A 23,181-nucleotide genomic window follows, 5' to 3' on the forward strand; every position below is an offset into this window, starting at 1 on the left:
AAAATTAAACTAAGTTTGCTATAGCTTTAGGGTTACATATATAGCTGCACTGAGAGTCCTTTGGAATATTGGCACTCTGCACACCAGTGATGTTCCTTTCTAATTATTTCAGACAAACAGTTTTGTTCATGAGGGTCTCTTGACTTCTGTAAATAAAATTCAAGTAAGGAGTGAAGATATGCAGCGAGGACTTTGACTTTTCTAGCTTATCAGTGTCAGAACACATTCATCTACATTTTAGATCTTAGGTCTTGGATTCTACAACTGTAACAGACCCAAGCAGAAACCTATTTTATATTATAGTGTGAACTACCATCTGGAAAAAAAAATCAAAGATAATGAGTTTACTGTGTTTTCTTCTTTTGAAAGATGAAATTCTTACCAGGGGGTCAATAATGTAGCTGCACAGAAAGACATCAATAGCCGAATCTAGAGCGGTGGCCACTGGCTTGCAGGCTGCCATTTGCTCAGTGATCTATGGGGGTAAGAAAAACAGGCAAACTTAGATGGAGCCGCACCCAAAAAATTCCACAAGAATAAAATTAAACACCCTATTCCCTTCTGGCCTGTTCACAGAAAGAATCCTTAGGCCCTCTGGATACGGAGCTGATGGCTGATTTCTGTGGATGAGTTCTACGACATAAAAAAGTATGTACTTGAAAGGAAGACGCCGAGTCTCTCTGAGCCTCGGTTTTTAGTTCCCTGGTTTGTTATTTGGAAAAGTAAGACCCATCTTGCTGGACTCTGCAGAGACTTAAAGAGTATATGTGGTCAGCACAGTGCCTCAGTCTGAGTTTCTTACCCGCCGCCTTTGTAGTCTGACAAAGGATGTGGGAAGAAAGTGGAAAGTTAGGTAATGAATAAGTCTACATTTTAGAACAGGGGTTGCAGACTTTTTCTATAAAGGGCCAGAGAGTAAATATTTTAGACTTTGCAGGCTCGGCTGAGATGTATCTGTCGCAACTGCTTCACTCTGCCATGGTGGGGCGAAAACAGCCACAGACAATATATGAACAAATGGGTGTGGCTGTGTGCCAATAAAACTTTATTTACAAAAATGGCAGGACCTGCTGACGCCCGTTTTAGAAGACAGAAAGCAAAGTACTCATTGCTGAGGTAAGACTAAACAAGTTTAATGAATCAGAGACAGATGCTCCAATCCCATTAGCTTAAGAAGACTATATTCATTCATTCAAACAACTCTGGAGTAAGTACAAGAAGCTAGATGCTAGTTCCCGGGGTGGGGAGTGTGTCTTATTTCTTTTCCTTTATTGGTTGGCTCATCTCCCCCTTTTCTTCCACCTCTACCTTACAAGGCAGCCCACATTAATAACATTAAGTTTCTCCAAGCTCAAACAACCGTATACACTCTCTTTATAGGCTTTTTCACTGTTAGTTTTATAAGAAGTGGGGTAAGGGTACACATGGGTCAGTGAAACAGGATAGAAAGCCCAGAAATAAACCCACGCACTAATGGTCAATTCATCTATGACAAAGGAGACAAGAATATACAATGGAGAAAAGACAGTCTCTTCAATTAGTGGTGCTGGGAAAACTGGACAGCTACGTGTAAAAGAATAAAATTAGAACATTCTCTAACACCATACCCAAAAATAAACTCGAAAGGGATTAAAGACCTAAATGTAAGCCTAGATACTATAAAACTCCTAGAGGAAACCATAGGCAGAACACTCTTTGACATAAATTGCAGCAATAGTTTTTGGATCCCTCTCTTAGAGTAATGGAAACAAAAGCAATAATAAACCAATGAGACCTAATTAAACTTAAAAGTTTTTGCACAGCAAAGGAAACCATAAATAAAACAAAAAGACAACCTACGGAATGGGAGAAAATATTTGCAAATGATGTGACCAACAAGAGCTTAATTTCCAAAATATACAAACAGTTTATACAGCTCAATAACAAAAAAAACCAAACAACCCAATCCAAAAAGACAGAAGACCTAAATAGATATTTCTCCAAAGAAGACATACAGATGGCCAACAGGCACATGAAAAGATGCTCAACATCGCTCATTATTAGAGAAATGCAAATCAAAACTACAGTGTGGTATTACTTCACACGAGTCAGAATGATCACCATCAAAAAGTCTACATATAGGGCTTCCCTGGTGGCGCAGTCGTTGAGAGTCCACTTGCCAATTCAGGGGACACGGGTTCGTGCCCCGGTCCAGGAAGATCCCACGTGCCGCGGAGCGGCTGGGCCCGTGAGCCATGGCCGCTGAGCCTGCGTGTCCAGAGCCTGTGCTCTGCAACGGGAGAGGCCACAACAGTGAGAGGCCGGCGTATCACACACACACAAAAAGTCTACCTATAATAAATGCTGGGGAGGGTGTGGAGAAAAGGTACTATAATTCTCCATTGGTTGCGTGCGCCACTGGAAACTTCACTCTGCTCCTCCACTTCTCTCTATTGATTTATTCATGGAGACTTAACTTTATGGACTGAATTTTGTTCCCCAAAGGTTCCAATGTTAAAGTTCTAACCTCCCGTACCTCAGAATGTGACTGTATATGGAGATAGGGTCTTCAAAGAGGGAATTCAGGTAAAATTAGGTCACTAAGATGACTCTAATCCAATAGGACTGGTGTCTTTATAAAAGAAATCTGGACACAGACACAGAAGGAAGACGACGTGGGGACACAAGGGGAAGACGGCCACCAACAAGTCAAGGAAAGAGATCTCAGAAGAAACCAACCTGCCGACACTTTGACCTTGGACTTCCAGCCTCCAGAACTGTGAGAAAATAAGCTCCTGTTGTTTAAGCCCCCTAGTCGACCAATACACCAATGACATAGCAGGTTCAGTGCTGCCCAGGGCGTGTACAAACCACGGCTGCAAATGGACTCTAACGTAAGGAGTTCACGGTTTGCCAGGGGAGACACAGTCGAGGAGACCAGAATCCCTCCAGCAATGAGCAAAGGGAGCCGGGGGAGAATGCAAGGGGCATGCTGTCCGCGGTGGGCAGGCCCGGGAAGCTGCCCAGCATGGACACACTTGTGCTGAGTCTTATGGTGCCTCCACTTGTGGCTCCTACATTCAAGGTCCTTTTACTTACCTTCTGTCTAATTTCTGTGAATTTAATTTGATTTCCTCCTGATTTTATTCTAGAAAATGACTCTCCCAAGACACAGCCCCCTTATGTTCATCAACGATAAACCACTTACAGAGATTTTGACCCACTGCAGATAATGTTCAAAGTAGCTGATTATCGTATTCCCATACTTCTTACTTTCCTGGAAAGACATCAAAGAGTAATAAAGCCATTAAAATGACTCTACCATCCTCTGTGATCATGCAGTTATGGTCACACACCCACTTATTGGCATAACCACTTACTTCAGCAATAATTGTGGAGATTCGGTTTGTGATGAAGTCCTGAGCAGAATCCAAAAAGCGAATGATATTGGCCACTTTCACCTGGAAAACACAGCAACGGTCGACACGGTATCAAGTGATAGAAGAATTTCATCAGACAGTTTGCATATTGATGCGAGTACTGTTAACTCAGCCCCACACCCCCATGACTTGCTAGTTAAGACTCTACTAGCTGTTCATGATTGGTGACACCTTCCCTGGCTTGGCTTCCCGGGAGACATTTCTCCAAAGAAGACATACAGATGGCCAACACCGTTCCCACCCCATGACGATGAGCTTGGCTCTGTGACTTGCTTTGGCCAATGGCGCACAGATGGTGGGTGGCACTGTACTGGTTTTCTAGTGAGAGTGAAAGCTTGTGTGTGGAAGGCACTGAGATTTGGAGGCTGTTTGTCAAGCAGAATTATCTCTGTAAAAGTGACCGATGTACCACCTACACTTGCATCCTACACATCCCAAAACAGCTTTCTCCTGTGTACGTAACATGCCAGGATGCGGTCTTCATTTACAGAAGTCCTTGTAGAAAGGAGAGGGTGGGAAAACCCAATTTGGTGTTTAAAATGGGTGGATAACTGAGACTCGATTTTACTTAAAGTACCTGCAAAACCCAACATCTCTGCAAGTCTGTGTGTGCTTTTGTAACAAGACCCCAAGACAGAGAAAGAAAACAAATCCTTACCCCCAATCCACTGCTTTTCTGTTGAAGCTCCTTCAATTTTTGGTGCACAGCACTCTGGTGAATAAACACAGATCATATTTCCTGACCTGTAACGTGAAGCTGCAAGATCACATGCTTTGTATCCCCCCAACCCATAAGTCAGCCATCAAATCCGACTTTACTCTGTAATAGTTTCATTCGAGAAAAAACAACAGACACGAGGAACAATAGGTACCTCACATATTTGGGTATAAGAAAAGCTGAAGAAGAAAATTGGGATACATATTCCAGAGCTTCAATGGGCAGCACACCACGTGTAAGGTAGCCACAAAACTCTTCTGAATCAGGTTTGCTCAAAGTGGCAGGCATTGTTTACAGTAAAACCTGTTCAGCAAGAGTGGCTTAATTTGCATGGTTTAGATGAGGAATTGGCAAACTTTATCGGTTAAGGACCAGATAGTAAATACTGTAGGCTTTGTGGACCATACCCTGTCCTAATCTCTCAACTTTGCCCTTGTAGCCAAAAGCAGCCACAGATCATCTGTCAACTAGGTGGGCCTGGCTGTGTTCCAGTCAAACTTTATTTGTAAAAACAGGCAGCAGAGGAATTCCCTGGTGGTCCAGTGGTTAGGACTCTGAGCTTCCACTACTGGGGACCCAGGTTCGATCCCTGATCAGGGAACTAAGATCCCGCATGCCGCACGGCGTGGCCAAAATAAAAAAAAAAAAAAAATAAGTAAGTAAATAAATAAATACAGGCAGCAGGCCGGAGGGGGCCCACGGGCTGCAGTGTTCAGGGCCACAGTTTGCTAACCTCTGGTTTAGATTGTAGGTCACATCCACAGAACAACTTGCCTAATTGTAGGTTGCCCCAACTCTGAAAAGGCCGAGGAGTCCTGTGTCTACTTGAAGGAAAGCATTTAAGGAACATGTCAACAGCAGCTTAAAATGTTAACATATTTGTGCTAGGCATAAAGTATAGCAGAGAGAGAACTGTGGTGAGTGCAGCATACCGTGTAAGAAAATTGTAGAGGAGGACTTTGGGAATACTCCACTGAATTAGAAAGGCAGGAGGAAAAATGAAGAGAGAGATGGTAAACACTAGTTCTAGAAGATTCTGAAGTTGGAGTCAAATGGACGAATAAGCTTCTTCAAACCTCAGCAGGCTGACTCTGTAACCTGGTTCCCACGCAGTCTTCCCCTTGATGACTGCACACATGACCCTCCCACATGCAAGCACAGTAATAATGGCTCTTTTTGCAGAGTCCCTCTGGGAGGTCAGATCCTTCGTGTCCAAGAGCCAGCTAACAGTGAGGCAAGGACCCTTCCCACCATTTTTAGATGAGAAAACCGAAAGCCACAAGACTTCAGAGAGGCAGAAGCAAGATTTGAAATCAGGTCGACCTGACTCCAGAGCCCATGTTCTTTCTCTGTTACAAACTGCCTTTCTGGCATTGAGGAAAGAAGCCAGAAGGCCGAGAGGAAAGAAAAGACAGGAAGAGTGAGAAAGCTGGACGGAAGAGAGGGGCAAAGGACATCGGAACAGGGAGTAGAGCTAAATGAACATGGAAAGAAAGGCCATCGCCTGGCCTCACATATTGCATGGCAGGGTGTGAAGACAGAGAGTTTGATAATAATAAACTAAGTTAGAGTGAGTCCAGCACTTCAGCTGCTGCATGGCTTAGGGGAGCCTGTTTAAGGCCATGGAAACAAGAGAAAAACAGAGGAGGCAACCACATTTTTAAAATAACTGTTCACACTCAAATGGAAAAAGGCAACAAAGAGGCAGAAAATCTGTGGTGAAAATTGAAAACGTGTCCTCTTCAAAGCCCAGCTACTATCATTTATTTAAAAAATAGCTCAGTTTCTTAGCCTGAGGTCAACCAACTTTGACCTACGCGCGACATATCAATATATCATCAGGCTAGGTGAAACAGAGTTTGCCCAGGTCACAGCGAAATATCAAAGGTTGTTGATTGTTACCATTAATTTTTGCAAAGGAATGATTTCGTCACGATGAATATTTCTTAAGATTCCTGCATTATTTTTCAGGGTCTGTTTCAAATTTCCTGGGGGCTACAAAGAGAATAAAGTAAATAAATATTAGTACCTGTTTCCAGACTCTGGAGCACTCTCTCTAATCAGGACAGAAGTATGCAGCCCTTCTTGTATGATGACGAACTTGGAGGGACGGTGCCAAGACACCCTCCTTCAAACCATGAACTCTCAGCAATAACCCACCCGCATCGGTTCTTTCTGAGTGCCTGAGGCTGCCTTCTCTCTCTCTCTCTCTCACTTCACCATAATAAAGCCACTGTAAAGCCGCTTTACAGTAGCTATAGCTCCATTTTACAGATGAGAAAACCAAGGCTCAATCAACTGAGAAATTTTATTTAACCCACACTTAAATCGTTTTTAGTATAGTAACGTCTAACAAGCGTTACTACTGCCTCCATTTAACAGATGAGGAAACTGAGGCACATAGGGGTGAAATATTGTTTCTAAGTTCCCACAGTTAGGAAGAGGCTGACTCAGGATTTAAATCCTGGTCTTCCCCCAGAGTCCAGGTCTGCCGCTTTGTGAAAGGGACCAGTTACAGCCATTAGTCACCAACCAGCAGAGAAGCTGGTAATGGGGAAGCTTATGGGGCTTGGATGGTGTCTTTGCCCTCCCTTATCCGCTCATTATTGGCGATGCAAAGCACCAAACGGGATGTCCCTCCCATGTCCTCAGTTACCATTCCCTACATTGCAAGAAAATGTGCACACAGGTGTTTGGCAGTGGAGGGGTGGACGGAGTGAAAGCAGGTCCGGTGCTCAAGCAGTGAGGGCAGCAGCACCACGAGCAGAGGCTGGGAAGAGCCTGCACCCTGAAGCTGCCCTGGGAACCTTCACACGCTCACGGACTGTGGCGCCATGTGGCAATGGCTGCTGATGGGAACTTTTAACATGCACAGAGCGGCGTGTTTAAACAAGGGTTACTTGTGGTACAAGGAACCTCTTCCCATAGCTTCTCTAAGGACGGTACTGACATTTCACATCTACGACAATGACAGCCTTGAGCCGGACCGTTTGAACTCACCAAATGGTTGGCTTTTACTTCTAGATCATTTGCAAATGATAAAAGATTCACTTTTGTGGGATTTTTCCCAGTCTACAAAAGAGGTGTAAAAAGTTGTGTTATGGATATGGGATTTTTGAACCTTAACAGCATTTTAATAAGCAACAGAGTGAACATGAGTCCACAACCATAAACTAAGGCTAGACACTCTAAGGCTAGACACATCTGCATTCTTGTTTATACACACGGTATTATTTGTATTCAACCATAAAGAGAAATAAAATACTGATACATGCTGTAATGTACATGAATCTCAAAAAACTTGGGCTACATGAAATGGACCAGTTAAGGTTATCAGACACAAAAGGCCACATACTGTATGATTCCATTCATATGAAATATCCAACATAGGTAAATTCACAGAAACTGAACACAGAGTGATGGTTGCCAGGGGCTGGGAGTGGGAAATCGGGAGCAATTGCTTAATGGGATCGGGGCTTTCTTTTGGGGTGATGAAGGTGCTTTGGAACTAGATAGAGATGATAGTTATTTAACGTTGTGATTATACTAAATTCTAGTGAAGTGCTCACTTGGTAAATAAGTTAATTTCATGTCGAGTGAATCTCATCTCCATAAAAAAACAGAAATAAGAACAAAAAACTAACAAACAAAAAATATTATATATCTATACACACACACACACACACACACACACACACACACACACACACACACGATGCCCTAACTTTTCCCCAAAAGATCAAGTGCGAACATATGGGTCATACCGCAGCCATGAAGGCACCATAGTCTATTTTGTCTATTCCTGAAGAACTGAAATCCATAAGGTTTCTTCTTCCTGCCTCATCCAGCAGAACTATATTGTCAATTCTTATATTCATATTTTCAAAATTATTATTTATGTTTCCGGTATGCTGCATAATAAAAAGGAAAGATATAAATAAATCCACTCTTCTCCAAAAACATCACCTACTTAATGCTTTAAAAGAGCAATAAAATTACACTGGCCAAAACAAATACACATGTACCTGACTGGCGTTTCTTCCCGGTTCTCTTCTCTCCCCTCCCATTCCTTCCCCGCCTCCCTGCCCTACGCCAAGCACTATGTGAGGAGGTGGAATGCAAAACAAAATCATATTGCACCTCTACCCTCAAAGGTCTCAAAGGGAAGAGGCAGTGTCGTGATAAAGGCACATGAAATGCATTGGGACACCAGGGGCAGAGCCTTTCAAGGCAGGAGGCTGGGGAGGGCAACAGAGAGGAGGTGACTTCTGAGCAAGTCTTGACAAACAGAGATGCTGAAAGGGGCTGGGCAGGCTGCTTTCCAGGGGAAGGAGGCAGCATGCACTGGACTTGGGTAATAGAGAGACTTGAGATCAACGGGAACGTGGTTCATGACTTGGGGCCTCTCCCACCCTACTCATCATGGTGCAACAAGAAAATGGCACATGGCATAATGAGCAAATGAGTAGAGGGCATCCATTAGGGCTTGCTTGGCAACGTTATATTTTATTTATAAATACATGCAAGCTATATTTACGGAAGAGAATCCGAAATTTGTATACAGCTTTCAAATAAACCTCTCACATCTGAAAATCATCAGGCTGTTGTGGCCTCATGGCAACCCTGGAAGCCTTCTGTGATGCCTCAGTGGGTAAGCCATGGGGTTTGGGGGACAACTTCTCCCCTTGATTTTCCTCAGTAATTGCTTCTATATCAGAAGCCCAGAAGAAACAAGGTTCCTTAGATTCTCTCCTGCACAGCTGAGAAGGCCAGAAGGCCTCCAGGTATGAGGGAGTGGACACAGCCTAGGCTAAGGGTGCCCTAGGCCTGGGCTGCTGAAGCCCCCTTGCCCCTTCCTCCAGCCAGTGTGCTCTACAGGGATCTCTCCTTGGAGTCTGAACACTCAAGGCTTGGGTGCCGGTCTGGGAAAAGGAGGAGGAGAGGTCATTCATTCCCTCTCTCCCTTGCATCCTTGTTGCCACTCTGTCTCTTGCTAAAGGCCTATCTGGGAGCCCTGGGGCCACAGCCATCATTCATAAGGAGTGAGGACTCTGTGGGCCACGGTTCTTGTCCCCACTCAGGGATGTGACAGAAAAGGATGGCTGGTCTGGGAGAGTCAGTATCCCTGGGAAACAAGTGGGGTTTGTGCCTCCAGGAACAGGGACACTCAAAGGATAAACTCTTTCCCTGTGAAGTGTCTGCAGGAAGGCCCCTGGAGAGGATCTTCCATCATCTGCTAGAGAAACTCATGCCTCAAGAAAGTCAACTGGTCGGGGGTGATGCAAATGTTTTGGAATTAGGTAGAGGTGAGAGTTGCATAGCCTTGCAAATGTACTAAAGTCACTTTAAAATGGTTAATTTTTATCTTATGTGACTTTCATAAAAAAAAAATAAAGACAACTGAATTTAGTAAAGAAATGTTAATTTTCTGATTGGTTCTAATTACTCACCTCTTTAATGCTGAGATGTTCACTGATATTGTAGGTGTTCTCTAGCTTAAGTGTGGCATAAATGCCTTTATTTTCTTTGCAATCACTGAGGGAATAAACAGAGAAATCAGGATCCAGAAAGGCAGTTGTGGCTACCTCTGTCCACTGCTAAGGATGGAGAGAAAGGCGAACTGTTCGTCTTTGTTTAATCTGTGACCACAGACGTGGCATCTGGGTGTGGACACAGAAGGCCACCACCAGTGGCTGCACGAACCCCCGGGTGCCCGCCGTTCCTCACTTCGTTCCCTGTTTTACTAAATGTCCCATGTTTGCAACAGATACACTAGGACTGGTAAATACTACATCCTTCTATGTGTCCTTTGTGTTCTTTCCAGTGCTGTAATAACAAGTTTACAAATTGGGAAGAAATAAACTCTAATCTAAAGAAACAACAGATGTCAGAAAGAGGTAAGTTACAAAGCACTATCATTAAAAGATTTCATAAAAGATTAAAACTTTATCAAGCCCCTGCCAGACCATCTCCCTCCATATTTCCAGGGTTGAGCTTACCTACTAAACCTAAGGTTGGACTAAAGGTAGGATGGAGATAGGGAGGGGGCAACAAACATCCAAACGGTCGGTCCACTTCGGCTATAAACCTAACTTGGCCTCACTTCTCCGTGCTTCTTTAAAACGTGACAAACGCTTCCTCGGAGGAGCTAAGCAGGGTGGCCTCAACTGATGCATTGGAACAGAGAGTCTTATACACTAACCAACAGAGGTAAGACCAGAGAGTTCCACGGGAGCCAGAATCACAAAGAGCCGGCAGACCAGGCCAAGGAGCTCGGCCTCCTCTGAGCCTAGGGATGGATTAACTGTGCACAGAAACTCCAATGAATTGAGTATGTCTACCGAGAACATGCTGTTGAGAAGGCTCCTGTGACCCTCTGGGCAAAGTAGAAGACCACAGTTGATGACCATTGCCTGCCATGGAGGCGAGGTGTGAGTGATTGACACCTGTGCCGCTTGTTTGCTGTCTCATTCGCTAGAGGTGATGGGGAGCTGGTGATACTCAAATTACTATTATCATCATCCCTATTGAAGCGACAGGAAGTGGAACTGCCCAAGATCACAAAGGCCCCGGTGGTAGAGCCAGGACTGGAGCCCAGGCAGCCTGACTGTACAGCCTGGATCTCCAGCTGCATTGCAATTAGCATGTCTGAGATTTGGACCTGACAAAAGAAATGTTCACATATTGAGGTCTCGGGAAGTCATTCTGGCTTCTACATGATTTAACTCAAATTTTATGCTAACTAAAACAAGCTGTTTGTGGCCTGTCAAACACACACTGTACATCGGCTTTAATTATGAAAGAAAAGGGTGCATTGACCAGAAGTAAAGAATGTCCATGTTAAAAATAAAGATTAAATATCTCCCTCCCTGGGACATCTATGTTGGTACTCCTCTGATGATAAGACTCCCTTCCCAGGTGCCAAGGCCACAGTGATTCACTGTGTATATCCTGATCTGTTTTTTTTTTTTTTTTTGAAACCTTTAATGAATGTATCCCTGACTTGTTTAATGTTCTTTGTTCTGACAAGATATAAAACTATTCTGAAAGCCATGGTTCTCTGGAACAATTCCTCAGAGCTATCTGTGAGGCTGTCTCTGGGGCTATACTCATCAGTTTGGCTCAAATAAAACTCTTTTCTATTCCTATTACAGACTGTTTATTGATTTTTTTCTTCTTTCTTTTTTTTTTTTTTTTCCACACCATGGCTTTCGGGATATTAGTTCCCTGACCAGGGATTAAACCTGGGCCCTGGCAGTGAAAGCGCCGAGTTGTAACCACTGAACCTCCAGGGAATTCCCATGCTTACTGACTATTTCCATCAACAGACCCATCCAATGAATTCTTGTTATATGGCATTTACTCGGGGCAGGGTGATTCTTAAACAAGAATGCATTTTAGGGTCACTGTTACCAGTGAATTCTAGTAATTAAGACAGGGCGGCTTGGGACAGCACCATCGTAAGGCCTAGAAGGCTTTCAGGGAAAGGATTATCTTTTTGGTCTTACTGCTAAGACCAGAGAACAGCTTACTTCTAAAACTGGAAATTTGACCGTTAAAATTAAAGACATGTTGAAAGCAAAATTCTCATTGTAAAAACACAACATTCTAAGTAGCAAAAAATGCATGATGCAATTATTTATACCTGTAAACTTGTTCAAAAGTGAGATGAATATCTGGTTTGTTAAACACCATGCCAGAGAGATAGTATTTCCAATCGGCATTTAGTAAATATGGCGTGTCCAAAACCTAGAACAAATTAAAAACCTTTTTTTTAAAGACAGTTTTACACTAACATACATGCATATAATAAAATGAATATTCTGTTCAATATACGGCATCTGGGGGATTTTTATACCATGATTTTCCTCATTGACTTTCAACTTAAAACTAGAAAATAATAGCGTGATTGGAATAAAGATATCGACCACTGGATAGCATTAGTAGGAATTATTGGGACTACTTTTTGGGGGGAACATTTCATTTTAGTAAAATAAACACATCAGAAATGGGAGAAAAATAGATAATTTGATTCAGAATATCTAATAGAAAGTCATGAAGCAGTAGACCCAGATCTTCACTACTTGCCTCTAGACAAAAGGAATTAAATCTGCCACGATCTTTGACTTCCCATTATGTATATTTAAGGTGGGCTAATTGGTATATGACTGTATATACACTTACGGAGTGTAAATGGTTTCAAAATATCCTCTGTTTTTTAAGAATTCCTTTTTCAGAATTTAACACAGTACAAAAGATGATGACACATCTGGTTTGATGTGTTATTATTATTTTTTATCAAGAGGCCAAATGGAGATAATTTGACAAACTGATGCTCCCGGTTTAATTTTCTTCAACCGAGTAATTAAAATACCACCACCACAACTGGTTTATTTTAGCAAGCATTCACCTGATTTTATAACAGATTTGAGGTGAAAAAATATATACCATAAAATAGGAAAACAAATATATTTTTTTAAATCAGAATCTAGAGAAAAACACTGGAAAGCCAAAGTTAGAAGACAGACATGTAGATCAAAACTTCCTCATTAACTAATGAAGCTAAACTTGCACCTGGTGCCCTAGAGTGTGAAGTAGTTGGTCTTAGATGGAGAAAGTGAATTGCATTCAATTCCCAACTACCTCGTCAGATTTCCACCAGGGACAACCCTCAGCTATGAGGTGTGTCATTTATCAGTCTCTTTCACTTCAAATTTACGACCCTCAAACCATCTGTGTGGGCAACTGTCATCTGGGAAGTTATGTGAAAGGTCAGAAACCTCTTGAGGTATAGAAGGAACCCGGGAACTTATCCTCTGATGTTCTGCATTTGGGAACTACTGCTGTGGAGAATTGTATTCTCCCCAAATATTACAATCAACATTGACGAGCAAGCCTTAATTCCTGGTACTGATTTCACTTACATTAAAAAAAAAAAAAATACAGTTGACCCTTCAACAACATGGGTTTAAACTGCGAGGGTCCACTTATAAGAGGATTTTTTTCAGTAGTAAATACTACAGTACTGCACGGTCCAAGGTTGGTTGAATCCAAGAAAGGAGATATGGAGGAACCATGCATACGGAAGGGTGAATATAAATTGTATGCAGATTTTGAGTGCGTGGAGGGTCAGCGCCCCTAACTCCCTGTGGTTCAAGGGTCAACTGTACTGCCATATTTTTTTGCTCTGACAAATAGATGGAATCTCAACCTACTGAATACAAACCACCTGCTCATCGTTTTGCTCTCGAAGAAACCCACGAGAAAGGGGAAAATAAAAGTTTTGGCTCAAGCTCTTCGTTATGGGCACAAAAACCATGTTTACCTGGAATAACATTTTGTTTTGGTAAGGTTCACAGACCAGTTTTTCCACATTTCCACCAACAACAAAAGTCAGAACCACGATGGTCATCAATAGCCAACAAAAGAAGAAACTGAATCCAACCCCGCTGGAAAAAAAATAGAAATAAAGTGAATAATTCTACAAGGAATTATTCAATATTACCTACTAGTACTTACTCATTCTACCTATTCAACGTATAAAATGACCTGGAGTCTTCAGCTTTCTGCAGGTTAAACGGGTCGGCCTACCAAGGGGTGCAGACAGGAAGTACCAGGCGCTTGTTTAGAGAACACGTAGGACTGAGTCCCTCGCCTGCTTGCAAGCCCAGCACGGTGGTTCAGACATGGGCTCTAGAGTCATTTGAGTGAACCAAGGCTTTCCAGTGAGGGAGGAGGTTGTAAGGCAGTGTCAATGAAAAAATGTTGCCTGACATCAGTAAACAAAGGATGTTGCAGCCATCACTCCATCACATTCTATCTGCCCCATCAGTGAGCACTGAGGGAACTCAGGATAAAAACAGGATGCCCACCATCAAGTCATCAGCTGCTGCAGCCCCCTTCCAACAGAGGCACCTTGAGAGACTCAAGATGAAGCGCAGGATGCTGGCCCCAGATAGCTGAGGTGCAGGGCAAAGGAATGAGTTCAGGGAGCCCAGACTCTTGCATCTTCCATACATAGAAAAGTGCTAAATTCCTTGACTTGGGATGTCTGGTTTTCTTTAATGAACAGTCACCTTCTGATGTTCCTACCACCTGGTCCTTGTTGCAGAAACCCTTCTGTATCCGGGCTCCTCCCTTACCTCTATGGAGCAGTCCCTCAGAGAGATCTGAGAGGCTGCATCCTGGGCTTAAGTCCTCAGTTTTGTCTGCCGAATAAAACACAATTCTCAGCTTTCAGGTTGTGCATTTTTTTCAGCTGACAGTAGGAAATGTACTCTTGGGAGTCTGAAAGGGCCTGACGTGGCTCTGCATCCAGAGAGATGGCAGAGAACGAGCAGTGAACGGCAGCTCGAGAGGCAGGTAGGGGCGAGCTGGGTGGGGCATGGGGGATGCAGGGAGGGAAAGCTATTGAAGACCTTTAAGCACCGGAGGAACACACCCCCATTTCTCTCTGAAGAAAAGCCCTCTTGGCAGAGTGTGAAGGGTGGAGGGACAGGTGCCCATGTGGAGGAGGATGCCACCAAGGAGGCTGCTTCTCGCCCTGGATGGTGGCCTGATGCAGCTGGCGGTGGTGGAGGGGAGCCAGCGGGTGAAAGAGGTGTGACCTGGGAGGCAGATGCAGCAGGACGTCCTGAAGACGTGCGCTGGAGGTGAAGGAAAGGGAGGGAAAGGGGCACCAGGGCTTGTCAGCAGCAGGGACAGGGAGGGCAGAGAAGATTGGCTTCTGGTCACGTTGCCTGGGAGACATCTCGGAGGACATGCTGTGGAGGAGTCCGCCAGGTGTTTGGAGCGCAGATGCCTGGGTTACAGACCTACTTTAGTGAGTCAGTGGCTTAGAAATGATGACTGATCCCTGGGGCTGGGGTTGGATGGAGAAGCAGCCTAGGACTGGGCCTGGGGGACCTCACCATTTGGAGAACAGGTGGTGGAGAGAGAGACAGCAAACGAGACCAAGATGAAGGGTCAGGGAGGTGGGAAGGAGACCATGAGGGTGTGAGGTCACTGATGGGGTATGAAGGAGTGTTTGCAGAAGGAGTGGCAGCTGTTCCAGTCACTGCTGTGAGGACACGGTCAAGAAGAACTCGAAGAAGTCCACTGTACTGGAGACACAGAAGTCACTGCTGACCTGAAAGTGGCCGGCAACGAAGCCACAGTGGTGTAGGCTGGGCAGGAGGTGGGAAAGCAGCAGACGGGCAGCAGGCACAGATCTCTATTTTGAGACGTCTGTGCAGAGAGTGGAGTTAGATGGAAGAACGGGTGTTGGTAGGGGTTTTCTGTTTCGGTTTTTAAGGAGGGGAGAGAACAGAACATGTTTAAGTGTTGAGAAGAAAGTCTAGGAGAGGAGAAGAGAATGAAGACGCAGGAGAAAGAAGGGAGGCTTTGTTCCATCCTCGGGATGGTGGGTGGGGATGGGCTGAGAGCACAGCAGGGATGCTGGGGAGTGAGGGAGCCTAGATGGGAGAGACCCTTCTGCCTCTGGCTTCCCATGCCTGTGAGCACAGGTGCCTTCAGAGGTTTGGGGGTGGCAAGTTTATGATGGCTTCTATTTTCTCCGTGAAGAGAAAGGTAAGCCCGTCAGCGAAGAGAAAAGGAAAATAAGGAGGATGGATGCATCAGAGTGGAAAGACAATCGCAGAATAAAGGACGGGAGGGAGGGAGGAAAGAAGGAACTTGAAGGGCTGTGGAGGGTCCATGTGAGGTGGGGAATCACAATTCTGTAGGGATCCTAATGTGCTCTGCTGTATGACTTTTCTCTAGCAGTGCCCAGTGGCCCCGCCGGAGACACAGAGGGAGCAAACTCTTAGTCTAGATGCAATAGCCAAACCCTGTACCATCGCTGGTGCACACCAGGAAGGACCCTAGGAAGTGTGCAGGCTGATGCTCTCAATCACAACAGTGTTCCCAAAGGGCATGGCTCCCCCCAGTGCAAATGCTCCAGGCATAATTAGAAACATCTGCACGGCTCCTCTGAAATAAATAGCAAGGAATGTTTGCTGGTGGGGCCCTAAGTCCCTTTGGACCTTCTCAGACCAACAGGGCTACTGCGTTAGGGAAAGAGTGAAGAAGGGGAAGGTGTGTGAAGGCTCTGCCAGGCACCAGGCTTCTAACTGTGGGCATCAGAGGGTGTGTGTGTGTGTGTGTGTGTGTGTGTTAGTTACAAACCTCTGAGAGAACACTTCACTTCAAAACAACCCCACTACTCTAAAGAGCATGCTGTTAACATTTCCAGCCTTTGTTTTCTAAATATGCATGTATTGGGCTTCGTTGGTGGCGCAGTGGTTGAGAGTCCGCCTGCCGATACAGGGGACATGGGTTCGTGCCCCGGTCCAGGAAGATCCCACGTGCCGCGGAGTGGCTGGGCCCGTGAGCCATGGCCGCTGAGCCTGCGCGTCCGGAGCCTGTGCTCCGCAATGGGAGAGGCCACAACAGTGAGAGGCCCGCGTACCGCCAAAAAAAAAAAAAAAAAAAAAAAAAAACCAGAAAAAACCCCAAAAAACACGTGCATAATTTTGTGGGCCCTTGTCGAACATCTTAGAAACTTTCGTCAGCCACCCAGGACAGCCAACCTCTCTATCCTTTCAGCGGCCACATAATCTACTCCAGCCTCCGAAGTGGCTGCCTTGTGTGCCACTTCGAATGCCTCACTGTTACAACTAACACCACAAAAACACGTCTCTGCTCAAAATGCTTTTCCCATAGTTTGGTCTACTGCCTCAAAATAAATTCCCTAAAATGGGAATGACCTGCTATAGCCTGACAAACTGCTGTCTGAAATATCTATAACCACTGAAACTGCCACCAGCCGTACGTAATATGCCCATGGCAACACGTGATCTTAGTTTCTCTTCAGAGGTGTCGATAATCTGGGCATTGTTTTCAAGAGCTAAAATTGGAAGTTTTATAACGGTCTTTGGCACAAGAGATTGTTTTCTGGTTGCCTTAATTAGGTCTCCTTATCTCTGGGGAAACCATCCATATTCCCCCCGTAGATGTACGTTCACCACTGCATCCCATTCAGCCCCTAAAATGCTCCCTGGACCCTCAGAAGACACAGGATAGGAGCCAGGACTCTCTGCTTCCCTCCTTCCAGGTCTTTCACTAGGATCCTCTTGGGAGGTAAGGATTCTTGCTTGCTTGTTAAAGAGACCATGCTCTTGATTGGATAACGTCACCGTTTTTAAAGAGCAGGTGGTGTTTTGGTTGAAGCTGAACTAAATATACTCTTTCTCATTTCTACAAGCAAGTAAACAATTATAAAGAAGAAACGGCATTCCTCTAGTTAGTCTGATTAGTCTATCCAGTTGTTTACCAGATGTCTCAAGAGAGAGATGGAGAATTCTGCTAAGCGTAGCAAAGCAAGCCATGATGAGTGGTAGGCTTCGACAGTACAGAAATCTCAGTCTGCAGACCTCCCAAAATGCATCTGACAGCAGCTTATAGTTACCAGCCTTTTCCCCACTGCTGAGATAAATCCTTCGGCTCCTAAGCCATAGATTTCCATGTGACTTTAACCCTTTAGAGAGATTCCTTAATCTGCAGAAGTGAGTATTACAGCCAAACTGAAGTTGCTCTTAGCCTCCACCAAGTTACTCATGACTCTCCTATTTTTTATTCTTTGAAGCTAGATATCACATTTTTTGGTTTCATCCCTAAAAGTGGAATAGAACTTTATGAAACTTGTACCTTTTCAGAGCACGTTACGCCCTCCTTTCAAATAATTAAATAGATGTAATACATAAATGTATGTAATAAATAGATGTAATATATAAATTCACCATCAAGACACTGACAAAACAGCCAAGTGTCAGGATTATTAAATTCTGAACATTAAATTAATTTTCTGTCTGTAGCTGTGTACATTTAAACAAAAAGGCTGGGCACATATCCTCTTCCTTGCTGGCTTCATTTCTTAAGTTTAAGTATGTAAGCAAATAGGCTTTTCCACGTGTGGAGCTCTGTCCAATTTTGTCCAATTCTGGCAGACTCCCATGTCATTAGCTTTAAGGTTATTTTTAAAACTCACTTAAAAACACACACACACAAATGAACCTATCTACGAAACAGAAAGTCTCACAGACATAGAGAACAGGCTTATGGTTGCCAAGGGGGAGTTGGGGAGGGAGAGGGAGGGACTGGGAGGTTTGGGGTTAGTAGATGCAAATTACTACATTTAGAATGGATAAACAACAAGGTCCTACTGTATACACAGGGAACTATATTTGGTATCCTGTGATAAAGCATAATGGAAGAGAATATAAAAAAAGAATGTGTATAACCGAGTCACTTTGCTGTACAGCAGAAATGAACACAGATTGTAAATTAACTATACTTCAATAAAAAAAAGAAACTCATGTGCCTGTATTAATGTTAGTAAAGTGTACTATAGCGGAGCCTGAAGGTGTAAGGAAAAGGCCTTAGGATCACAGCTCATAAGCAGCATGATTATTATAGTGACCCAAAGTTTAAAAAAGCAAGGTAATGCACGTCACTAGTGACATAAGCAAAGAAATGGCTGTGGTTTTGATTCCCTATTGCCCAAAGGGCTTCTTCCAAATCTTTACACTCCCCTCGAGCCCCATCACACCCCTCGCCGCTGGTTCTCCATGAAGCTTATCAGAAAAGAGAATATCGAGTTGGAACTCACACAGATTCCCCTCTAGGGAGCATTTGAAACTTTTACCCCTGGTTACTGGTTTACATTACTGGCTCCATCTCCAGTTCCACCCAGCTCATGCCCCCTCTGCTTTGTTATACCCTATAAAGGTTGTTGTTGTTTTTTTCCAAAAATATGAACTTGGATGTGAATGTAATTGAAATGGGGATAACTGCTCCAGTCCACTGCAGGCTCACCACTTGCTGGTACTTCACACCTGATCGCATCACTAGGCTACTTGTGTAACTCCAAGGGTGCCAGGTAGGCAACCTCTGTTCTAAATCAAGTTTCAGAGTGAACAGTGTCTGTCTGTCAGGTCAATATTCAGCAAGTATGGTGAATGAATGGATGGATGGATGGATGGATGGATAGATATGTAGATACGTAGATATGGGGAAAAACAATGAGAATTAAGAAAGCAAACTGGAAATAATTTCCCTGATAGCTGCTTTAAAGAGCTATCAGCTTTTAAGCTTGTCAATCAAAGTGCAACCAATCTAGAGTTTCCTTTACTTTTCATGCTTAACGGAATTTCCCAGACCGATGAAAGTACAGTCACACCAGCCCACCTACGTCACTGGAACCCAGACTGCTTACCAGAGGTCACCGGGTCCCTGTCACACCAGAGTTACCTCCCTGCATCCCCCACACATGGCAAGGAAGAGCCAACACTCACACCATGAGGAAGATGCCTCCAGTGTTTGAGACGCAGCCTCGTCTGGTTGGGGTGGCATTCTGGTCGTAGCCGTACGTGCCACACAACAAGCCCAGGAAATAAAAAATCACTATGAGGGTCAGTAAACAGCAGACAACCAAGGAACCCAGCCACCTGGTGGAGCAAACACAGTGTTAGCAAACGTAAGAGGTGACATCATCACAACACAAAAGCTGCTAGACCTGGGCTGGAGTGGTTGAAAAACTCTTGGCAATCAAATATCAGATTCCTCCGTTAATTCCTCAGAGGGTGAAAGTGCTGTGAAAAGACCCCTTTTCACCCCTAGTCCTCCAATCCAACCAAGACAGTGTTTATCTTCGTTTCAAAGAGCTCTCAGTGGTCATGGGATTGTCGTTTCTTTCCTTTGCCTTACCTCCACAGGGCCCAGAAGCAGGGTTGACTCAACCTCTCCAAGGCTACCGATAACCATGGCCCTTAAGGTTTGTAAGTTCTTTCAAGGTTCCTGAGGCTGTAAGTGCTTATTATAATGATGATGAGATGTAGACAGATCATGATTAGACAACAGATAAGGAAATTGGGGTCTCCTTCCTCTGGTCTTTTATCTAAAATGTTTTGTGGTTGCAGGAATATTTGGGGGCGGTGGGGATTGAATTGTGTTCCTTACTGAGCCAGGCACTCTCTATGTGATGAGTGCATTGAATATTTTAGAATTCTAGGAGCATACTAAATCAAATGCCTGCAGAATGCAAGTCTCCATTTTGTAATGGTCCTGTGAGACGTTTCAGGAGAATGGATCCTCAATTAGGTCTTACTGGCATTCCCGGAATGTACATCAAACTTTTCCAGCAACCCAGGAGCATTCAAGGGTAGAAATGCTTCCCAACCTTTAAAACACTATAAAACAAACTGTCACTACAGTTTTTCATTCAACTAAGAACAAACTCGTGTAAAATAGTTAGCTAGTGGGACGCAGCAGCATAGCACAGGGAGATCAGCTAAGTGCTTTGTAACGACCTAGAGGGGTGAGATAGGGAGGGCGGGATCGAGGCTCAAGAAGGAAGGGATATGGGGATATACGTATTCATAAGGTTGATACACTTTGTTGTACAACAGAAATCAACACAGTATTGTGAAGCAATTATACTCCAATAAAGATCTATAAAAAAAAAAACTCGATAATTAGAATAACCACCTGTACCCATTCTGTGACTTTTTGTTCCAGATACTGAGGACACAAAATTAAATAAGCCATGGAACCTGGCCTCAGAAATCCTTTACCGTTAATGCAAGCCTCATCTGCTTCATTAAATTTCTTTTTAAAATAAACTTATAGTCTCAGGGCAGGGGAAGGTGGAAGGAAGGGGGAGCTGGTGTGCAGACAGATCATTGTGCCATTCTTTTCATCTGTGAAAGTCTGACCTCTGAGATTGTAAGTTCATTGGGAAAGGGTCTGTCCTATCTTTGTTCCGACACCTGCTGGGGTGGCCAAGCCACACAGTAGGAAATGGCATATTGATAATTATGGGCATAGTCAGGTGGGAGTTGAAAAATCACTTCACCTCCCTGAGCCTCTAAGAAACAGGATTATAAACAGAACACAACCCAGGAGATTTTTCTGAGTATTAAATGAGATGCCATGTGGACAGCACATGGCAGGCACATTGTGACTCTTCCCTAAAGGCTAGCAATTATTGTTATTATTTTATTATTTATCTTGTGTTCTTGCATAATAAATAACCTGAACAGGAATGGGAGTGTCCAGAATCTCCGTGGCTTTGAGCAGTAGGAATAGTTCCAGTGGGCGGTCGTGGGGCTGAGCCTTTCAGAGGGGAGAGTACGTCTTACACCTCACATGAGCCTGGAAATGCCTCGAGGCTCTAAGTCCTGCCTTGCCCAGCGCTCTTGTCTGAGATCTATGTCCACCATCACCTCCCAAGACCAAAGCCTACCACTAGCATGTTTCTAAAGGGCAAAGAGCTGGGAACGACAGCAGCTTCACACAATTCGCTGGTTTCAGGGATGCTCTTTCTGTAAGAACCAACCTCTACATATTTCTTTTATAAACCAACAAAAAGAAAACTACGATCCCAATGCCCTTTTTAATTCCTTTTAAGTTTTAAAATCCTGTTACATGCCTTAGATAATTATAACCAAGATTTCGGAAGCCACGGATGACATCAAAACTGCAAATAATTGACTATTTGGCTCAAGAACTTTCAGTCCTCAATTTAAAAAAAAATATGGAATGCTTCATGAATTTGCATGCCATCCTTTCTCAGCAGCCAGGCCAGTCTTCTTGGTATAGTTACAATTTTAGTATACATGCTGCCGAAGTGAACACTTCAATTTTTTTAATGAACATAAACTAGAGTGAATACATACCACACTATGGCCTCTTTGTACAATTTGCTCTCATAAGATTATTCTGGTTATATTGTCAAATTTTTCTCCCGTCCCATAGCAAGTTTCCCTCTTTAGTGTACCTGCTCAAAGGAGGCACTCACCTGTATGAATCGTATTCTTCCAAAGTGGGTAAATGGCGGTGGATGTAATTTTCAGTGTCATTAAGGTAACGAATGAAATTTGACAGCTTATCCTGAATAGGAATATTTTTGCTTATATTTTTGATATCAGAACCAATGGAATCCAACGTCATTTTGACATCTGAAAACAAAGATGCCTCAGTTATGCATTTTCAAACCTAGAGGAGACGAGAAACTTTGTCTCGGAACTCAAGTGAAAAGCTTGAACTGCTTTTAGTTTTTCCCATGTGATTTATGTATGTGTTTAAAATATGAAAAGGTTCTACAACAAGCATGAATGTAGCTAAGCCCATCAAAAAGCAATTACTTAACAAAAGAGCAAGCTATGAGAGCTAACTTAAATGACATGGTGCTGAAATCAAGCCAGAGTTTTCTTCTACTTATTTCACTAAAAAAAGAAAAAAATGGATCAGGTGATTAAAATGCACTGTGTGCCACTACAATGGACCAGGCACTTTTATAAATGTTAACCCATTTCTTATTCCCGTTTCCCTAACAGTGATGCGGAGGCTCATAGGGGTTAGATCACTTGCCCATATGTCTCTTTTTCAGAAAGCACTAGAAATGGGATGAAAACTCGGGTTTATCTAACTGTAAAGCTTCTGTTAAATGATTTTGCAAAAATAATTTAATAATATAACAACTCCTCCATCTACGAAATGGTACTCAGGAACACAGTAATTCTCCACGACCAATTTTTTGAACAAGTGACCCCAGGTGACACTTTTGTTAAAATTTTATTTGACTCATACAAATTGAGACTTGTTAAAGCACACCTGTGTCTCTTACATGCAAAAAGCAATAGTATTCCCAGCGGTCAAATAGTTTCTATTAATCTGTCAGAGAGGAGGTAAGTTCCAGTTTTCTGGACAGTGTCTGACCATCATGGCAGGTCCTGGGATCAAAGCCACCAGGGGTGGGAGCTGTCACGTGGTCCAACACTCACACCTGATCTGAAGGTGGCCTCATCCACTGTGATTCTTGACAGGGACATACCAAAAACATACTAATCGGTTCAAGGTCCACTGATCCTGAAACGCAGATAAATGTCTCTGCAGCAGCAGAAACAAGATTGGCAGGGCTCACAATTCCATCCCAGGACTGCCTGCGAACTTAGGGGAGGTGGTAGCCTCGTCCAAAAGGAAATTACATAACAATGGTGGGAATTT

General features: G+C 43.7%; 1 protein-coding gene across 1 annotated transcript in view; it reads right to left on the reverse strand.

Moving 5' to 3' along the window:
* PROM1 (prominin 1) overlaps positions 1-23,181 on the reverse strand; it is a gene marked incomplete at its 5' end in the record, with an annotated part of 89,948 nt that overhangs the window by 4,351 nt on the left and 62,416 nt on the right. The window contains 12 exons of the mRNA XM_079920812.1: positions 383-475; positions 3,188-3,256; positions 3,360-3,440; positions 4,078-4,131; positions 6,040-6,132; positions 7,138-7,209; positions 7,902-8,048; positions 9,588-9,672; positions 11,783-11,886; positions 13,463-13,586; positions 19,470-19,622; positions 21,974-22,133. Coding sequence (XP_079776938.1) covers positions 383-475; positions 3,188-3,256; positions 3,360-3,440; positions 4,078-4,131; positions 6,040-6,132; positions 7,138-7,209; positions 7,902-8,048; positions 9,588-9,672; positions 11,783-11,886; positions 13,463-13,586; positions 19,470-19,622; positions 21,974-22,133 — 1,235 coding nt within the window. The remainder of the gene's footprint in view (positions 1-382; positions 476-3,187; positions 3,257-3,359; positions 3,441-4,077; positions 4,132-6,039; positions 6,133-7,137; positions 7,210-7,901; positions 8,049-9,587; positions 9,673-11,782; positions 11,887-13,462; positions 13,587-19,469; positions 19,623-21,973; positions 22,134-23,181) is intronic.

The sequence above is a fragment of the Stenella coeruleoalba genome (assembly GCF_951394435.1).
Source record: "Stenella coeruleoalba genome assembly, chromosome: 4".
NCBI lineage: Eukaryota > Metazoa > Chordata > Mammalia > Artiodactyla > Delphinidae > Stenella > Stenella coeruleoalba.